Below are 22,038 nucleotides of genomic sequence, written 5' to 3'. Positions count from 1 at the left end.
CCAATGATCCACACTCGGGAGTCCTGGACGGGCAGGGCCCAGCGAGCCGAGCAACACGACGCAGGCATGTGGAAGGCAGCTCGACAAAATGGCCGCCACGCCAGAAAATCCAGACATATGGCCAACGCCCCTCCAAGGAAGGCAGGTGGAGGACCGTGTGTCGAGGTGGGACTGGTGTCAACCAGGTATGTGGCCCACAGCTTACCCTTCCTTTGCGCAAGGCAGGTTTCTGCTGCGTCCATACAGGCAGGGCACGCAACAGCTCCAGCAGCCACCCGCTACCCCGTCAGTACCCCCTACCACCAATCCAGCCTGCGAGGATAGGTTCTTCGAGAAGTTCCTTGAGCTCATGAAGTCCCTAAAGATGGGGGTCATCTTCACGGACATCATCAGAGACTTGCTCCCTCTAATGGCTCCGGTGCCGCAGGCTCCATTACAGGCCCCTCCAGTCCCTGTTCAGCCTCAGCAGCCCGCTCCGGCCCCCCAACCGATTGGGCAGGTGGTTTTGTACCAGCCTCCGGCTCTGTCCCCGAACCTCAGCCCGCAGCTCCTAGCACCCCCCCCCACCCCCTCCGGTGCCGGACCCTCCGGACCCGCAGGTGGCCACAGAAGAGGAGGATCCTGACATGTCATCTTCAGCCAAGGCCTTCCACGAGCGTCTGGCAGGGTACTTGGCCCTTCCTCAACCCGAGGTCGAGCAACCAGCAGAGGGGGTCCTCGCAGAAGTCCTCACGCTACGTCCCGTTGCCAGAACGGGGATCCCGATGCAGAAGGATGTAGTTGCCCTGGCCAAGAAGAGTTGGCTCAAGCCCCACTCAGCCCAGCCGGTGAATAGAGGCCTGGACACCAAGTACAGGCAGATGGAGGGGGATACACTCTTGCTATCGCCCCATCCTCAGCCACACTCCTCAGTGATCGCAAGCCTCAGTCGTCCTCAGCCTCCTCCTCTGTGGAGCTGCTAGCCGTTAACCAGAGCCTCTCACGATTCAAGGCAGAATTGGCGGAGGCCAAGATAGTGGCACAGGACATCATGGAGTCCTCCGTGGCCCATATTGGCACCTCTGGCCGCGCCATCTGTATTACCACGGACATGAGAGGAACGGCCTGGCTCTGTGCTACGAAATTCAACCCGGATGTCCAGGAACGCATTCTAGATCTTCCGTTCGAAGGGGGTGACCGCTTCCTCTCCACAACGGACGAGGAACTGGACAAGAAGAAAAACAGCTCTCAAATGGCCAGGTCTTTATCCATCCTTACAAAAACCATGCCCAAATAGTACACCCAGTCACAGCAGTGCTCTGAGAAGGGACATACATACGGAGGGTTCAGCTGCTTCCAACAGCGGAGGTCCAGGCAACAAAAAGGGGGGTGAGTAAGGGCTTTTTCCCAGTCCCCCTCCGCCTCAGCAGCCTCAGAGGGAAAGAAGGCATGACACGCCCCTTCGTGTCCACATGTCTCTAGTGGGGGGCAAGCTTGCTCTCCATGCACATTTGTGGTGCCAGAATTTCGCTGACCCCTGCATCCTCTCTGTAGTCTTCACAGGGTACCACCTCCCTATTCCAGCCTCTCCTCCCTGCTCCCCTCCACTCCCACAGGTTGGGACAGCAACTCTTGGCAGCGATCCGGTCGCTCGTTGAGAGCAAGGCAGTGGAGCAAGTCCCAGCCTCCCAGAGGGGCTTGGGCTTTTACTCCAGGATTTTTGCCATTCAGAAGAAGAACCAGGCAGGCCTGGGAGTTGTGCTGGACCTTTCCACCCTCAACCTCTCCCTACCTCGACAAAAATTCAAGATGGTTACGCCAGCTTTGATAGCAGAGACATTTTTCAAGGGAGACTGGATATGCTCCCTGGATCTGAAGGATGTGTAACTACACGTCCCGATCTGGCAGCCTCATCGTTCCTTTCTACGATTCAGGATCATGGGCTACCATTTCCAATACAAGTTGCTTCCTTTCGGCCTCATCTCGGCCCCCATGGTCTTTACCAGGCTGATGAACTCTGTGGCGGCCCTCCTCAGGGCGCAGGGCCACCACATCTACCCGTACCTCGACGGCTGGCTCATCAGGGCTACATCTCCAGAGACAGTGCACCATACTTCCCACGCTCTTATGAACACACTGCACAAGCTGGGTTTTTCTGTCAACCTCAAGAAGTCGCAACTGCAGCCCACGCAGTGACTAACCTTCTTGGACCTCATTTGGGACACATGCTCGAGAAGGTTTTTCCCTCGGATGACAAGATCACAGGCATCAAAAGGGTCACGGCGCACTTCCTCGGCAGAGAAGTGACCTCGGCATGGTGGTACCAGCACCTACTGGGTCTCATGGCAGCAGTCCTCTTGGCCGTCCCAACACGAGACTCAGGATGGAAGATACAGCTGAACTTTGCAGCATCTTGGAACCAGGTACGGGGCCTTCAGTCAGAGATGATCAACATTCCTCTGTCATTTCACCCAGACCTTACATGGCGGTCTAGGGACTGCAACCTGCGGACGGGCAAGCCTTTTCCGGCAACCTACACCACAGGTCACCATCACCACGGACTCCTATCTCGAGGCTTGGGGGGCCACTCTGGACAACCACTGCGTCCATGGCACCTGGACCCGGCAGGAGTACCACATCAATTTGCTGGAATGGAAGGCCATCTGGCTGATGCTCAGGGCCTTTCTTCCGGTTATCGAGGGCAAGGTCGTCCTCATTCAGACAGACAACTCGACCAGCATGTTCTATATCAACAAGCAGGGAGGTACCAGATCCCCCCCCCCCACTGTGCAGGCTGGCAGTCAGCATGTTGGAATGGGCCCTGGAGTACAGCATCTACCTCATGGCGGTCCACCTTCCGGGGGAATCCAACCTGGAGGCAGACAGGCTCAGCAGACTGGGAGCAGACAAATACGAGTGACAGTTGAACGACCTAGTGCTGCAGGAGATCTTTCGCAAATGGGGTCACCCTCAGGTGGGCCTCTTTGCCTCCCGGGGCAACAAGAAGTGCCAACTGTTCGCCTCCTGGCAGGGTCAGGGCCTGGGCTCTCTGGGCGATGCCTTTCAGATCAGGTGGGACAGCATGACAGCATACGCCTTTCTGCCCACTTTCCTGATTCACAGGGTGATCTGCAAGATCAAGGAGGCTCGCCTCCTCAGCATCATCCGAATAGCTCCATGGTGGCCAGCCAGGCCATGAGTTTCGGAGCCGCTCAGCCTCTCGGAGAGGCCTCCCATTCGCCTGTCGTCGGGCCCAGCACATCTTCTGGCGCAGCAAGGCATCAATGTCATCCACCCTGCACCCGAGAAATTAGCCCTCACAGAGTGGTTCCTGAACAGGTCACGCTAGGACATCTCAGCCATTCTCAGGCTAATCTAGAGATACAGGGTGCCAGGAGCAAATCTTCCACAGCCCAGTATAAAAGCAAGTGGACCAGGTTCTGTCACTGGGCAGACTCGAAGGGCTTCGACCCTCTGACATGTTCCCTGGACGACGTGCTCTCTTTTTCGGCACATCTCGTCCATTCAGGTGTGCAGGTGGACACTTGCCGCACCTAACTGGCAGCCATTGGGGCATACAGAAACTCGGAAGAGGAGAGTTTTTCCTCTTACAATCCAATTATTAAGAGACATTTGGTGAGTCTCGCCAGGCTCCACCGCCCATCAAAAGGCTGCACCCCGTGTGGGACCTCAACATAGTCCTGGGCGCCCTCGCGCACAAACCATTCGAACCAATAGCATCCGCGGACATCAGGCTGGCCACCATTAAGACGGTCTTGTTAAGTCAACCTCACATCGGCTCGCAGATTCGGCGAAATCCAGGCGCTGGCAGCCTCAGAGTCATACACTACGTTTCACAGGGATAAGGTGGTCCTCCGGACACACCCAGATTTCCTGCCGAAGGTGCTGTCTTCGTCCCACCTAAACGAGGAAATTGTGCTGCCTACATTCTTCTCCGATCCTAAAGATGAGGCACAGAGAGTCCTGCACTGCCTTGATGTCAGGTGTGCACTGAAATTGTACTTGGACAGGACGAAGGCAAATCAGACGCTCTTTTTATCACCTTTGGAGGTTCAAGACCCGGGTATCAGGCCTCCAAGGCCTCCATAGCCCATTGGATGGTCTCGGCCATCAAAGAAGTCTACGAGAGGCAGCATAAGTCACTTGCATGCCCATGCGGCCAGGGCCAAGGCAACTGCCATCGCCTTCCAAAGGCATGTCCCCTGGCAGGTCCTTAGCAGGGCGACCGCATGGCCACCCCTTCGGATTTCTGCAAGTATTAATGTTTGGATGCCGGCTCTAGATCTGATGCGGCTTTCGGACTGGCGGTTCCTAGAAACCTGTTTGCTTAAGGAGGGTCTCCTCTCCACCCTAGGGCTACATTCAGTTGTAATCTCCCATGCAGTATGGATTGGAGTCCCCTTTCCTCCATACGTCCCACCATCTTCCCCCCTAATTAAACTGGTGTCATTAGGCAATATTAATGTATTGTCAACGCGTCTGTGGGGACTGAGTTGTGGCGCCGGAAGGTGGAGTCAGGGCAGCGCATGTTCCCAGGGCTGCACCCCCGCGGGCCTCTAAATTTAAAGGGCAAGAAGGTTTTTTGGAAGGGACGCCCCATGCAGTATGGAGGAAAGGGGACTAAGTTGTTAGTCACTACAGTGAGTAACTTATAATGATTTATCATGGTTTGTTATCCAGACAATAGAAAACCCTACCTGAGGGGGGCAACGTGACTTGATATTGAGACACATGGAGCAAAAATAGATTTTTAGATTGGACTAATAAGGGTCTAAATACCTGCATTGAGTGGAATCTTTTTCGGCATTAAAGAGTGGGTATGCACTGTTAGGGTGAATTCTCTCTTTAGGCTGAATTTCCTAACCTAGTGAGTCCCCCAGCAGCTTTGCTGGATTTCTGGAGTTTGTTTTTTCCTCCTGCCAAGAGTGAGACTCTTTTTCTCCCGCTCTTGGACATGATTTATGGTGTTCCTTTGACTGTTAATGTGTTTTATGGGCTATGGGGTCCTTTACTCCATAGGGTCTCATGTGTTTTTACTATGTGTGTTACACAGCACCCTCCATGCAGTATCACAGGGGTGTCATAGTGACACCACACCATAGACTCCATACCCTGGGACTGACGACTGTCTCCCAGGGCATGTAAAGTCACCATTGGCTTTACTAGTCCCAAATTATTAACAGAAACCGGTACAAACCATCATATTGTGGACGTACTGGTCGGGGCAATTCGATTGCCCCGGGGTCTGTTAGTCGAGGGGGCACGTCTCTATCCCCCCTGATCGAGTTTTGGCTGGTGGCAGTGGATACTACTTTTTATATTCGACCGCGAATATATCCCTATGGGATTTTTCCATTGTTCGAGGCTATCAACTTTAATTATTTAATTCTCATAGCCTCGAACATACCGCCGGTTTATTTATTTAATATTAATTCGCTGGTTGGTATTTTTTGCCAGGACTCGATTCTAAAATGGATTTTGTGTTCTCTTCTGTGACTCCAACCCAAGTCGAGCCCTTTGTTCCACTTTTTGGCGGGCTTCTCCACAGAAGCCTCCAAAAGTGGTGCCACTCTGTCTGGGTACCACAGGGGGTGTAGGAGGGGGTTTAGGCACCGTGGACTGTGTTACCTTGGTAACTCAAGTCGCACTCTTGTGTGATTGGCCCAACCACTTAGCATGTTTGACTGACAGCTAGCCTGAGAGAATGGGGGTGTGCTGCATAAGAGCAGGGCTTTGGGGACTGGAACTTCAGAAGTCGCCACAGGACCTGAGAATCCGACGAGGGAGAAGCTGAACCGACTCACCACTTCCTGATGACAGAGAAGATCTCCCGGCTGGAGAGGCTTCTTCCCCTGACTGGTGGGCACAACCAGTTTACCTTCTTCTCTTCGCATCCCAGGCCTTCTTGTGGTCGAATTGCCCGTGCCAAGCACCCCGGCAACCGGATAGCCACTTACCACTGGACCGCGAATAAAAGGACCGCTCTGTTTACCTGAGAACTCCGTTGCTGGTTTCTTCCTTGGCAGTGCAACGGACTCCTGTCTTCCTCCCCGACGAGATCCTCTCTTCCCCCGGACGAAGCACCGACTTGCATCCGCTGCCAGGAACAACTGCCCCCGCTGGAGTATTCTCACCACTTTAAGGTACCGTGTCCGCCAGGCCTCCCTTTCTAAAGATTGCTACAAGGTAATAATAATCCCTTAACCTTCTGGACCGGGCTGGCTGCCTTGACCTTCTAACTGGTCCCTTTCTTTTGGTCCAACTCTTTTTGAACCTTTGCAAGACTCTTGTGCACTTCAACCGTGTGACCTTGGACACATTTCGTTCTGATCCTCTTAAAGTGGATCCGGCCTTCTGAACTCTAACTTCACGGTTTTACTTTCCTTCCTCTCTTGTTTTGGTCTTATGAAAGTGTTGGGATCTGTTTCATATTATACTCTGCTTTTCTCTCCCTTTTTAAACAAATTATTAGAGTGCCATCTGCGTTAAGCGCTCATCGCTGTCTGAAAATAAGTGGGGCTTTACTTAAGACTTGTCTAATACTCTTCTAAGGGAGTGTATATCTTTTACTGACCGTGTTTTTGAATTGCTTACTATTAGTGCCTGTGTGTTTTTCTAGATGTAGTTTTAAATAAATAATTATATCTCTTTTACACCAAGCTCTGGTCAGTGTTTACTTGTTCTACTATGTTCTTTTGACCTATTGTGAATACTCTGTATACTGCCTAACTCTTCTTGAGGGAAGTCTGACTGCTCAGCTACAGCTACCAAGTGAATTTGTGTGGTACAGACTGCTACCAAGTGGGTTTACTGCCAAACACCTGTAGTCTTAAATCTTTTGCAGTGGTCCCAGAGGGAACTGCACAGGTTTCTGCCTACCATGCACTGGCACTCTAATTGGTTAACAATACAAATGAAGTTGCTTTCTCTCTGGAAGATTATGCTGTTATTATAACAGCGCACTGGTTTCTAGGGCTTTGGGGTTCTCTTCATGTTTCCTCAATAGCTGTAGGTTTGAATAGTTTTTTGAGTGATGGCTTGGCTGCGATAGCACTACAATACTGTTTTTGATATTTGCAGCAGCGTCTGCATGAAAGCTTGTCCCAGGCTCCCACACAAGCGCAATATATTGATTTTTCGGTACACCATGGTCTCCTCTTTTTGGCCGCCTGTAGGATTAGCTAATAGAGTAATCTAAAGAAGGCGTTCGGCACGCCGCTTACACCTCCAAGATGGCGCTCGTTATTACTGGCGCGTAAGAGCACGTAATGACATAAGCAACACAGAAGCCCATTTAGTCTGCTGCGACCCGAGAAGCAAGCCGGACGTTCACAGACCGCTGCTCCGTATTTCAGAAGATAAGGGAGTATTCCGTAGAATAAGAAATAATGACTGGTAGAATAAGCACGGAAACATGCTGTTCCTTGTAGGTTTTAGCAACAGCAGCCCTGGTTGTTGTCCGTTTAGAACACAACTCGGAATATAGTCATCGGCACCAATGTGGACTGTATGTAGAGTCTCTGCTTGTCCTTCTTGTATCTGCAGATACACAAGAGGCTACACTTAGCTAAAGTACCATACAGTGTGTAATGGTTACCGCAGGCATCAGATGCTTAACACTCGGATCAGCAATGCTGCTTCCGACTCAAAAGAACTATTCTCAATCCTTAAAGAATTGGAAAACCCCATACCAACTACTAACTGTACCAATTCTAGTTAAGAATGGTGCACCACTATCCAAGATGCTCTCGCTGCCAAGATCAACCTCCTTCAAAATAAAATTCAAACTAAACCTGCCACTGATATGCACACACCCGCCTTTAATGACAATACCAAACCAACTTTCCAGTTCACTCCAGTTTCACAAGAATTAGTGTTTAATACCATATCCAAGCTTAAAGCTTCCAACTGCAAGGGAGACGCCGTCCCTGCAAAAAGTAGTCAAATCCTGCGCCCACGTGCTGACACCCATCATAACGAAATTTATAAATGCCTCTTTGGACAAAAAGGTGGTGCCAGCTAGCATTAAGGAAGCTTGGGTTATCCCTTTGTTAAAAAAGCCTAACCTTGACCCCACTGTGCCCACGAACTATAAACCAACAACAACGGTCCCGTTCTTATTCAAAATCCTTGATAAAATAGCCTATTACCAAGTTCAAGTACACCTAGAACAGAACCAACTCTTAGGAACCAGACAATACGGTATCCGCCCTAACCACAGTACAGAAACGGCCCTCCTGGATCTCAGAATCCAAATGGACGCTATAGGAGACTCAGGAAAGCTCTGTATCTTACTTTTATTGGACCTCTCTACAGCATTCGACCTTGTGCACCACAAAAAACTCTGCACCTCCCAAGCTAAAGATTTCAACTTCTCCAAGGATGCCACCACCTGGATCAAATCTTTCGTGGCGGAACGAACCTCCAGACTGTCCATAGGCAAAGAAGCGGCAGACTCCATACCAGTCCCAATCGGAGTCCCACCAGGATCCTGCCTTTCACCCACACTTTATAACGCTTACACTAAGCTCTTCTTCTCAGCGCTGGACGATATGGGTGTCATCTACACCAGTTTTGCAGATGACACCCTGATCCTTATCACTCTCACAGGGAACTACATACAAGACACATCTACCATAAATAAAATGCATTCCATAATCCAAAATTGGATGGCTCTAAACAGCCTCTGCCTTAATGATGAAAAGACAGAGATTCTCATTGTGGGCTCCCAACCCAAAATAAACGCCCTTCAGCCAGACTATGCCACCATTAACATAGACGGCACTATCATCCCAGTTCTCAAGCATGTCAAAACATTAGGAGTCTATTTGGATTCCAGGCTCTCCCTGACCAAACACATGAGCGCACGCTCATCTTCCACATCCTACACCTCAAAACTAATTTCTCTCAGCCGCCAATTCTTGACCCCCTCTAACTACATTACTCTAGCCAGGGCCTTGATTTTATGAAGACTTGACTATTGCAATGTATTATTACTGGGCAACACGACCACCAACCTCAATGCATTGCAGATGATACAAAACAAAGCCCTAAGGGCTGCCCTTGGAATAAAAAAATCTGATCATATATCCATAACCAGAAGAGAGCACCACTGGCTTCCCACCAAAGCCAGAGTTTTATTCAAAATGTTGTGCATCACCTTTAAATGCCTCCATGAAAATGCTCCCATATACCTAAACCATGCAGTGGTCGAAGTGTACGAAAAAGAAGTAGTGGAACTATGTTCCCTGCTAGCCTGCACCCACTCCCTACAAACCCCATCACCACGCCCCCTCCCACACACAATACAAACACTTGCACCTGCTGTTTAAGGAAACGTTCAGTGCAGTGCACTGAAAGTGCAAGCTGCAACGTCTTCCTACACTTTTATATTAAAACAAAACCATTCTGGAACAGTTTCTTTTTAAAATAAAAGTATAGGAGCTGTAAAACGTAATTTAAAAAAAGTAGAGGAGCACCGCCCCCGACCACTCCTGCTCACTTCGACCACAGAAACCATGTAATATTAAAAAGAAACAAGTAACAGATCACTAAGATCTAATAACCACTCACTATTGACAATACCCCACTACAAAAAGACAAGAGCAGGGGGCACCAGTTTCCAATACTTAGCCCCCAAACACTGGAACACTCTTCCACTTTCAATCAAAAATGAGGAAACCCACAAGGGGTTCAAAAAACTGCAGAAAACCTGGCTATTTAATCAATATCAATAACATAGCCCTCACAACATGTTGGCAATATGTCATCCCCTATGTACATACTCATGTGCTATGAACATGTGTCTTCTGCGTTATTCTATGTATTGTTTCCAATATAATTGCGCCTTGCCGGCCTCTGGAATGTATGCATTCTCAAGCTGTCTGCAACTTCGCTGTGATACCCAAGGGTCTGGGCGAGTAACAAATGTAATAAAAATAAAAAATGCATTGAATTACCTGTGAGCATCGGATAACAACGAATAACACATTAATAAAACAGATGTATCTCATTTTTGGACAGATAATCATGAAAAAGGTATCTGCCAGGTGACAACATTGAAGAGTCGCTTCACTTGGAGGGCTATCAGATTGGGTGCTAGCCAGAAATAATCCATTGATGCGGGGCGCAGCACAGGTAGGCACTGTTAGGCAAGATTGTAGGCAGTACCCTTTGGGTGCTCTACAATAACCCTGATCTCCTGGCAATAGGGACCCATCCTTTGGTATAAGACCGAACTACACAGGTTGGTATTGTGGCTGAGCAGCCAGGCTTATCTCAAGAGGGGTCAATGTGAGCAGTAATGTTGTGACAGGGTTTCACAGTACAGTTATTCAAATAAACACTTACACTCAAGGTTTAAAAAAAATGCATTAATCTATTTCACAGTCAGTTGTGTAAGCCTTCTTCAGAAGGAAGCAATATATGTAACACTTATAATACACTTCAAAAAAACACCCTCTTAGTTTCTCGAAATCAGATGATACCCATTGGGGATGGCACACAGACACTCCCTACACCCTCAGGGGACTTAAATAGCTAGGACACTGTGGACATTGATCTATCACTGCTACATTTAGAGCAATACTGAGTTTGGTGTAAAAGATAGAAGAGAGGAATAAAACAAAGGTTAACAAATAATTCACAAACAGTTAAGTACTTTTAGAGGTAGGTTCTCTTAGACTTTACAGTACCTCTGGTTAGAAGAAATGGTTCCAGCTGGCTTCTGTTCCTGTATAGCTCTGCATATCCTGTTGTTCCTGAGCCTCAGTCGTGGGGACCCAGATGGAGGACGTCTGGGGACTCCTCGATTCAGCGGTTCTTCGGTGTTTCAGCTCCTCGCGTCTGACAGCAAATAGCAACACCGCATTTCTCGGATACCACTCTAGACTTTCCTCGCATCTTGGGTCCAACACTCTGTTGAGGTGGCTCAGGCTTGGTCAGTCCTGCTTCAGGGAAGTCCGGAGGATCTTCCTGGCGCTGGGGTCCGACTTAAAAGCAACGCACACAATCTGGTGTTCCTCTCCCTCGCACTTTGTACTTCTGCTGCTGGAACCAGCCAGCTCCGAGAAGATGTCCAGACAGGCTTACTTTGGCATTGATTGGTCCCACAAACTCAAGGGGAGAAGTCGTCCTTGCAGGGCTTCTCTAGTCGAGGTGAATTCGGAGCTTGAGCACGGCAGCAGGGCTTCACCGGGCAAACCAAGGGTCCAGGAGTTGCAGCAGGTGTCTCTTCCAAGTTCTTCTTCGGATTCCTTCGTCCATTGGTCGACTCTGCCTTCACAGCCAAAAAGCCTCCCCTTTTATGCAAGTTTCTCCCATTCGTTCCAGCTTAGCTGTCAATCACACAGCAGAGTGGCTGTCCTTGCCGGTCAGCCAGCCAATCACTTTTTGGGTGCATTCCTGTAACCGAGTGGATTTAGCACAGGGAGTTTCGGGCACCTCCCTCACTTCCTGGCCCTGCCAGACATACTGGAGCCAGAGGCGGGCTTCACTCCCGCCAAAGACAAAATGAACAAAAAGACCAAACCTGGTTTGGCGCGCAGAGTAAATCTCAAGAAGGTCCTTTCCAACAGGAAATGGCGAAAAAAGAACACCGGGCCATTTTGACGAAATGGGCACCAATGGGTTCTTTACTGCAGCTGCGAACGCAGCCCGCGGTAAAAACACACAATGGTAGTTAAAAGTAAACCACTGCCACCCGCCATTAATTGTAGAAAGGGTAACATAAAAATGTTACTTGAGAAACTAGACAAAGGGGATACTAAGTAACCCCTCCAGCACCCTGTGGTAAGATAGTGTGTTCTGGGTATAGACAGTTACAAAATGTAAGTAAAGTCAATTTCACTTCACTGCTCTTGGAAACAGTAGTTTCACCAGGAGAAGTTATTTAAACCTTTGGGAAATCAAAGAGACTTCCCTGTGCCACTGCACTGAAGGTGCCATGTTCACAATGTAGAAGATGATGCCTATGGAGTTTGTCAGAACCAAAGTTAAAAGAAACACAGAAAACACATAGAATTAAAAGTCCAAAGTCCAGCAAAAGAGCTGGGGGTCTCTCAGGTGGGAGGAATTTAGCAGTAAAACTGAAAATTCTCCCTAACAGGCACCAATTATGAAGGTGGCTATAAGACACTTTCTTGGTAGTTATATTGTCGGCTTCTGATTAAAGGTCACATGAGGTTGAGGATAACCCCCCTTTGTTTGTCTCCTAGCAACAAATCACTCAACACACATAGATTCCTGATGTGTGTATAAGCAAGTGGCCCAAGACCCGCACAAGCAATGGAGGGTGGGTGGTCAGTTCCGGCATATAGATTGTATATATAATAGAAACTTTCCTGGTCAGTTTTTAAAACTCTATCACATTTTTGGTTTGTAGTGTTCATCTGGCGGTGTTCTCCATTACCGGGGAACTAAATACCCTTACTTTGACTTGTGCTGAGTGTCCTGAAGAAGGCTTGGAGGGCCGCATTAAATCCTGAACTGATGCAAGACAGTTTTCCTTTTTAGCCAGAAACACATGTGTCGACCTGTTTAGTGGAATACTTGTCACACTGTTACTAACCCATATAGACACAGGGCATATATAGAAAGTTCGCTATGCCCATGAAATAGGTATTTTAGTAAAGCAGTTTCCAGTGGCTGTTTTGATGCATTACTGATTGTTTTGCAGTTTATATTATAAATGTTTGATGTGTTTTTGACACTGCAATTTTGTGCTTGTTTTTTAATAAATTGTTTTTAAGCCTCCTGACCATGAGTGTTGAGTAAATCGTTTCAATACTTATTGTAGCTGTAATACACCCACTCACGTGTGGAAGGGCGGGGTAGCCTTTGTTCATTCTTCATTTGTTGCCATTCTGTGAAGCCTAGGCCTTTCTCCCGTTATCTAGGAATCTCGAATCTAGGTGTTTTTTTAAACATTACCTGCCATTCTGTGAAACCATGGCCTTTCTCCCGTTGTCTAGGAGTCTCAAATCTAGGTGTTTTTAATTACTCCTGCCATTCTGTGAAACCTAGGCCTTTCTCCCACTCTAAGATCCCAAAAGTCTAAGAGTATTATCTCACTGTAAACCACTCTGTGAAACTTAGGCTTTCCCCATTATCTATGTATCTCACATCTTGGTGTATTCTACCTAGGCCCCTCCCGTTACCCAAGAACACCCAGAAACCACTGAAAGCTAGTAACTCAACCAGAATCACTACCAAAGTTAACCAGAAATCCATAGTCCTCCCATAACCAACTGCGCTACCCCTTCCAACGCTTAGTACTCCGCCTAGACAGCCCACCCATAGATAGAGGAACACCCGAACCCAACAGACAGAGTGGACAAACACTCTCATAGAGCATCCAGCTATCACAACATAAGAGGATAAAACTCAATATTAACCGAAAAGACCGACGGGTAGGCTACTGCCCCTGTAAACTCAAAACCAAACCAGTACTACTACCAAGGACACAAAATGCCAAGACGCAAAATTGGACGACGCCTAATAGACCTGGAACTAGGACCAACCACAACGGATACACAAACTCGCCCGTCTCCAGTAGAAGCTGCCTTGAATATAGAGCGCATCCCAGCAAACAATACAACCAATAGAACAAACGTCATAATAGAAAAATCCCTATACCTTGCACCGTAATTCGCAACAACAGCAGAACCTCGATACTTCAGCGCCACTGACATGTCCAGACAAGCCAAAAATCATTGCGAACACCGCAAACAAAAAGACGAGAGGACCCAAGAAGAGAAAGGGACGATACCAACGCCCTTACTCCATATATCACAAGAACAGAAGGGCACTACCAACAACCACATCAAAACACGAAAGATGACAAAGCTGTAGAAATCGTCAACCCAAGTATCAATCTAACAGACCAATTCAACAACAAAGCGGCCTCCACGGAACAGCAACCAACCAGTGACAACAACACAGAAGCACTCCAACTGAACATCCACAAGTCAAAAAACGGAAACAACAATCAAACAGAACCACACCAAAAAGATCCACTGCAATCTAATCAACACTAGGCCAATGCCCAAACATGCCACCGTAATCTACGACCACCTGTGCGACGGAGGTATCAACATCCTATTAATAACTGAAACATGGCTAGATGACAACTACAAAATCACTCTCCACAACTGCCTGCCTGAAAACTTCAAGTGCGTCCAAGCAAACAGGAAAAACAAAAGAGGTGGCCGGACTGGCAAAAGCCCACAAGGAAAACCTGGAAATTAAACTAGAAGACCCACTAAACCTCAATCTGCGAATCTCCAATGCTTTGCTCATCAACAAACCCCAAAATAAACCTGAAATTCATACTGGTATACAAACCGCGGACTTACGATGCAACCTTCGTAGATGCCTTCACAGAAGCAATCGCCAACCTAGCCATCAAGAATGCCTCTGCTGATATTTGTGGGAAGCTTCAGAGTTTGTTCGGGTGTTCCTCGTACGGGTGGGTGGGTCGCATATTGTGGTCGCATAGTCTGCTTTGTATGGTCCGTTGGATGGTGATGGTTTTGTTTATGAAGTGGTCTGCAAGGTCGATGCATAGTCTCTTCGATGGTATCAGAGCGTTGTTGCAGCCAGTGTTTTTTTAAATTTTGTTTATGATTTTAAACAGATCTTTTTGGGTGTTTGGTGCTTTGATGATTCTCTTGTCGAAGTATTTCCTTTTGGCTTTTTGGATTTCCTTTTTGCATGAGCAGATTTGTTTTTTGGATTTCTTTGCATGGTTGTTTTTGATCCTCAACTTTTTGTTTTTTCCTTTTCATGGGCGCTGAGTAGCGGGGATAAACCATTTTGCTGTCGCTCTTTTGTGTGATGGGGTAAAAGGTTTTTCTTTGGCGATCTCGTCTATTGTTGTAGTGCCCAGTTGTGAAGTAGTTCTATTTTTTTTTCCAGGTCAGCTTTGTCCATAGTTGCTTGTGGTTTGCTGATTTCCAGTAGTTCAGTTAGGTTACAATTTCTGATGGTCCTGCAATTTCTTTTCATGATAGTCGGCAGATTGTCCTGTTGCTTGATTATTGGGGTGGCCAGCGTGATCAGGAAAGGGGTGATGAGGTGTTCGCTCCAGAGTATATGAATTGGTGGTGCCGTGGTAATGAGACTTTTGTTGGCAGAGATTGCGTCTAGTGTATGTCCCATCATGTGGGTTGCTCCTTTGACTAGATGTAATTTCATCGTTTCCAGTTGTTTGGCTAATTTCTGTGCGATTGTGGTTTCTTCATTGAAAAATATGCTGAAATCACTGAGGATAATCTGGTGATCCTGTACACATGAGCAACAAAACAGGCTCCCCCACGGATCCCTAACCCCCCGACATATACAAATCAATCCTCACACAAGGAACACCTGTGGATTACTTCAGAAATCTCTTCAACCACTCAATCTCAAGAGGAAAAGTGCCACAATCCTTCAAATCAGCATATATCAAGCCGCTCCTCAAGGACACAGCAGGCATGGTGGAGGACCTCTCCAATTACAGACCTATCTCCAACATCCTGTACCCTGTGAAACTACTCGAAACATACATCTAAAGAAATAACCCAAGAATTCATAGAAGAACACCACCTATTGGACCAGGCACAAGTAGGTTTCAGTCCAATGAGAGGAACGGAAACAGCAGTTCTCTCACTCTGGGATGATCGAAAGGCAAATGCAGACTCAGACAAAAGCACCGCTCTGATAATTCCAGATATCTCTGCCGCATTCGATACAGTTAACCACGACATCCTCATCAGGAGATTGGAAGAAATTGGAATCATCGACGTAGCCTTAGTATGGATTAAATCCTTCCTAACAAACAGAGCAGAAACCATATGGATCAAACCTCTGAAATTCAGCACACGAGAATCCAACTTTGTAGTACCACAATGATCATTTGTCTCCCTGTTATTATTCAACATTTACTGGGCTCAACTAATCAAGATCATTAAAAGACACAGCCTTGCATGTTACAACTACACTGACAATACACAAATAGTCTACAAAATACAAGACACAGTAGAGAGCTGCCTTGATGAAATCTACGGCTGGATGAACTCTAACTACCTCAAACTCAACCCAGGCAAAACAGAAATAATGCTCATCTCTGAAAACATAGAAAACCATCACTACGTCTGTTGGCCAAAGGAACTTGTTACAACTCCTACCCCATCAACGATGGTGAAAAACCTGGGAGTCTTGATGGACAACGAACTAACCCTAGAATCACAAGTAAACGCTCTAATGAAGAAATGATTCTTCCTCTTACGAGCAGTAAAAAAGATCCTTCCATTCGTCTGTCGCTCACAAAACACTCTCCATCATTGCTCTCATAAGGTCCAGAGTATACTACGCTATTAGCAGAGCGACTTCTAAAAAAACTCAACACATACAAAATGCAGTGGCCAGACTCCTCCTCAAACTACCGCGAGGAGAATACATCACACCAGCTCTGAAAACACTACGCTGGCTGCCAATAAAACAGCACATAAAGTTCAAACCAATGTGCATTATGCACAGAGCAATACACGGCGCAGAGTTCCTAAGAGAAAATAAGCGTCTACCACCCAAGAGCACTCTGCTCTAGCAGCGACATCCGTTTGGAACCAAAGCCATACAACAAAGTAGGAGTATCCTCTTTCTCTGACCTTGTACCAAAAACCTGGAATTAGCTACCAAAGAAAATACGTAACACGATGAGATCACCTTCTATTTAGGAAACTACTCCAAACATGGCTCTTCTCCCCATAACCAGAAGGAATGCCTATGAGGGCACACACTCAGCTGAACCTATCCTCTCTATCTCCCTAAGCTAGCTTCCATAAACAGAGGGAGGGGAAGAACAATTTACAACATATCACTTTACCAAAATGAAAGATAGAAAAGTTAGGATCAAACTAAGGAACGAATATGGAGAGATCAGGAGGGAAGGGTAAGGATGACATGTCAACACACCTTTAGTCGACAAAGCAAACATAGACAGCTATGGATCACCGACAGGGAAATGGACAGGAAGGGAGCTGATGAATGTAAAATATACAGCACCAATAGCAGAGTGGGGGACAATGTGTGCCTCAACCTGGTACACAAAACCCCTGAAATGGCTCTGATGGAAACTTGCCACCCCATCACACCAATAACTAGACAGATAAACTAAAATACCAGCGCCATATGATAATCAGAGACATGGAACAAGAAATGCAAAGACTGAGGGACAAAAAACCCACTAACACAAAAGCTCAAATTTCTGCATACATTACTCGCACAAAAACCCACACAACCACATCTCTGCACAGCAAACTGCACGTACTTCACCACACTGCAACAACAAACAGCACATAACCTGCACAAACAGCACACGAGGACCCACATCGATCTGATAATCACACCAAAGCTCGGCGTACAGTGAAAACCAAACTGAAGCTGCCAACAGAACACCACAGTTCTCACTTTCCTACTCCCACTTCACTCTACTAACCCCCCACCCCTCCTCTTTTGTTTGAAGATCTGCCAGAGCGCATGGGGACCAATTCCGTTGGTGATGGTGCACGGTACAAATACCTTTAACATTAACAAGGTCCGGCTCATGCATCCATATAAGTCTACTTGGCAGGGATCTCAAGATACACCAGAAAGAGAAAAGGCATGACGTTATATAGCAACAGGGTGGTTAAACACTTTCTGAAGGTTCTGTTCAGGACTTTACCACCAAGAAGGAGAACCCCACCAGGTTGGAGCCTCAATACAGTCTTGGCGGGTCTCATGAAGCTGTTTGAGCCACTGGCCACTACCCAACTCAGATACCTCTCATGGAAGGTGATGTTCTTGGTGGCCATCACATCGGCTAGAAGAGTGTCAGAAATACAGGCTCTAGCAGTAAACGAGGCATATATATGGTTTTGGAAGGATAAGGTTCTGCTAATGGCCAACCCATCATTCATTCCCAAGGCCCCCACAGACCTTCATAAGAACGCTACAATTGCTTTACCGCCTTCTTCCAAATGGCTACTTCTCCTGCAGAGGTAGCTCTGCACTCTGTAGAGGTAAAGAGGGCTATTGAATACTACATAGATATGCATATGGGCAAACTAACAAAGGAAAAGCTCTGTCCAATCATGGCTTTTCTAGATGGATTTCTTTGGTAATATCCTTCTGCCATGTGTCACCAAGCAAACCGTTAGCGCTCTGCCCCATGCTCATTCCACAAGGGCCACGGCAGCCTTAGCAGCATTGTGGGCGGGCATCTCCATCAGACATTTTCCAAGCAGCTAAATGGTTGGTGCCACATACATTTAAAAGGCACTACTGCTTTGAGAAACAGCATGCAGCAAACGTTAAAACAGGGAGAGCAGTCATGCTGTGCCTTTTTCAGTAAGGTAGGCATTTTACCTTTTGCTACCATCAATCCTACATACTGCTACAAAGTTTATTTACAACATGTGAATCTATCAAAGATCCAATTCTGGAGAAGGAGCACGTTGCTTGCTTACCTGTTCTCCAGCATTGGTATCTTTCATAGATTTACATGCCCTCTCAAGCCTTTACTGATATGGGCAGCATGACGGGTCAGAATCTGAGGAGAGTTCAGAGGAGAAGCGTCCAATTACTTGCTGTTCCATTGGTTGGGACCGAAAGCACCCATAAGGAGGGTGACAGCCTACACAATGAAAAGTTATTTGCTTTAGGCAAGGACAAAATAAGGTTACTGAGATCCCCAGCCTGACGGCAGGGAATATTCACAGCATGTGAATCTATGAAAGATACCAATACTGGAGACCAGGTGTTACAGGTAAGCAACGTACTCCTTCTCTTTATCGCTATGTTGTTTCTAAGGTGTTCAGAAGGAGGCCCAAAACAGACCACAGGAAACTAGGATATGCTGCTTCAATGGATTTTGATTAAAAGGTAATTTGAAATGCTTTTCAGAGTTCTGCACATACTCGGGAACAGATGGAACTAACAACTTCTGGGTTCTTGGCCTGATCCCCTCCCGGGATGAGGGTATCTTCCTACAAGGGAATTGCTTGAAGAAAAAAGGTCCACTGAAACACGCCATCAAATACTCGCACAACCTTTCCCACCACAAAAGCATTCTGTACGCTCTGGGTGTGATGCATCCACCCATCATATGAACTACCAATACTCCTTACTTGACCACAACACTCCCTCCAATGCTGCCTAATAATTTAATTTAGTACATTTGCACAGTATCCCTTAAATTTGAATCACTTAGGTTAATTCTACTTTTTTTGTAAGCCACCTGATTCTTACATATATATTTGTTGTTTTGTCCTTGGTCTGTCTCACTTTGTTCACATCATCAGCAACTGGCTCACTAGTTGTTCCCATTTTTGTGCTATTGGACAGACACCCTTCTGGTGAATACCTCGGCCATATTTAAATGTGTTATTGTAAGTAATTCCTGATTGAAATTGGCATTGCTGTTCTTCAAATAAATAACATTTTTCTTAAACACAAATCCCAATCGTTCTATATCCTGGACAACCTAGATGTGGGGCACAATTTTGAGATCACAGCTCTATGCAGGCCTGGCAAATTATGAAAAATCCCACTAGACCTGCAGGGCTAGTTCCTTAGTTTACATACTCGACCTAAGAGAACTGCCCTCGCCCCAAGGTGACTGATGACAAAATATTTACCAGTGTCTTTTGTAAAATGGTGTATGGCGCCATAAGCACAGTTAATATTTGATGTAACGCTACGCACAGTGAAACTGTATATTATTATGCTTCTGCTATATAAACTGTTTTAATAAATGTTGCTTTTTCAAAGGTATGTTGAGTAATGTCAAGTATGCCATCGAATGTTGCAGATTTAAGAGCATGGATCACTGCAATATGCCCAGGGGCCGAAGAGCTATCTTTCTGTAAGCTTCCGGTCCCAACACAAGACTAGCAGTCCTAACAATTCATTGGTAGTGAAAGGCTACTACAGAATGAAAACGTTCATCATATGTCACAATTGTAAGCAAAATTTAGACTTTTGAATGTTTTCTTAATTCCAATCAAGTATAGGTGGATGGACTATCATGAATAATTGCACCTAGAACTGTTCTGATCGGACCACATATTTTCTATGAATGCTTTGGCATATAACTTTTTTGGTTATTAAAATGTAACCTTTGTCCGTGCTTTAATCGTTGCTTTTTGTGATGGAGATTTTTAATTTGAAACGAATATCCGAATGTGATTCCTTTTCTTCCTTTTGCAGACCGGACATCTTACTCTGGAGGACTATCAGATCTGGAGTGTAAAGAGTGCACTCGCCAATGAATTTTTGAACCTCCTGTTTCAGGTAATCCAATTTCATTACACAGGAAATATGAATATGCCTCTTACTATGCACGTCATTTGTTAAGGTTCAGTATTATGTTCCCATGCTTGTATATGAACTGAAATACAAGTAGTGTTTTTCAGGTTTGAGTGGAAGGGCAATTATATGTCCAAACAGTTAAACAACCACATTTCCCAAAGCACAGCATTTCGGTTAGGTTTATTCATCCATTGCCTTTGTCATTAATTTTTATTTTTTTAGGCAAGTGCTACCTCTATCCCAAGCTGAAATGTGATTTTTTTTTTTTTGTTTTTTTTAAAAAAATGTTTTATTAATGCTTTTATATTTTGTGAAGTTTTATAAATCCTTGTTTTATTTCATTTTGTTTTATTTTAGATATTTATGAAGCACAAAAGTAGCTGTGGGAAGCATCAAAGTACTGTATGTTGTGAGGGGTCAGAAATGCAAGGCGGACAACTGTTTGGTGATTGTTCAAAACATGCCATTTAATAGGAATAGAAATTATATCAAAATGCCCCACTATCCCTACTCTGATGAGGGTTTCCCTACTATGATGAGGGTTTCCCTACCTAACCAAACTAAAGGGGAACACAGAACATCTGGCCCTCACACTAAACATCAAATAGGAAAGAAAATATATGGCACTTCAAATTAACATCAACAATAATACTATGGCACTTCAAATTAACATGAACAATAATACTCACAATGTCTTCTAGCAACCGGAGTGAACTCCCTTCACCCACGATTCAAGGTGTATTCTGCTTCAAAGTTCATCAAAAGAATATAAGCAATTCAAGATAGGTAGCAAAGTCTTAGTTCAGTTCTTTTTTTAATTTCTTTATTCGAGTGATATTACCAGAGCAATACAAGGTTTTTTGTTCAATTGAACTATACTTTCGAATTCTGGCCTTTACATGGTATTCAGTAATAAACAAGTGAACAATCATCTATTATCCCAGTCCCACGCTCTTAAGTGACAATGTTAATGTATTTCAGAATAACCTCCCAAAGACCCCCAACAAAACAAATAACTAGGCTTGATTTGATTCCTAGTATCAGGTACCTTCATGCGCCATAGGTTCCTTCTTCCCCATTTGACACAATGGAGAAGCTTTTATGCACCCCCTACCCTCCCCTCTGAAGAACTGTTGCTCTCTTTCTTGAACATGATCGTGAAAGGGGGGACCATACTTTGAGAAACGTCAGGTAGACACCCGTGCCAGAGTGCAAATCTTTTCCATGGCCAGTACCCCCCAAACCTTGACCCACCACAGGTCCTTTTTTTGTTCTCCACCCCTGCGTTAATGTCATTCTGGCTGCTGTCAGCAGGTGTGTGATCAAGGTCGCTCTGGCTCCACTTGCCGAATGTCTTCCACTACTACACCCAACATAATCACCTTAGGATCTTCTGCAAGGCGAACCCCAACTATGTCCTTAATATGACCCAAGATCTCCTTCCAAAACAGCTGTGCCTTCGGGCAGGACCACCCGATGGGAACCAAGGTTCCTACCTCCCCACATTGCCTCCAACACAAGGGCGAGTACTGGTCATTCATTTTATGTGTTCGCTGTGGAGTCAGGTACCACCGATAACAGATCTTATATGCAGACTCCTTGATAGCCTTACATCTAGACACCTTGTTCCCCCTTTCCCAAATTTGGCTCCAATCCTCCTTTTTGATCACTATTCCCAAATCCTCTTCCCACTTAGCCATATATGGG

General features: G+C 46.1%; 1 protein-coding gene across 2 annotated transcripts in view; it reads left to right on the top strand.

Moving 5' to 3' along the window:
- Positions 1-22,038, top strand: part of USP32 (ubiquitin specific peptidase 32) — a 3,569,419-nt gene that overhangs the window by 642,856 nt on the left and 2,904,525 nt on the right. For both annotated transcript variants that reach the window (XM_069615070.1, XM_069615069.1), the window contains exon 10: positions 20,230-20,313. In XM_069615070.1, coding sequence (XP_069471171.1) covers positions 20,230-20,313 — 84 coding nt within the window. The remainder of the gene's footprint in view (positions 1-20,229; positions 20,314-22,038) is intronic.

The sequence above is a fragment of the Ambystoma mexicanum genome, chromosome 9, assembly GCF_040938575.1.
Source record: "Ambystoma mexicanum isolate Mex_15411 chromosome 9, UKY_AmexF1_1, whole genome shotgun sequence".
Taxonomy (NCBI): Eukaryota; Metazoa; Chordata; class Amphibia; order Caudata; family Ambystomatidae; genus Ambystoma; species Ambystoma mexicanum.
Note: the sequence above shows the minus strand (reverse complement) of the source record. Positions and strands in the feature narration are given on the sequence as shown.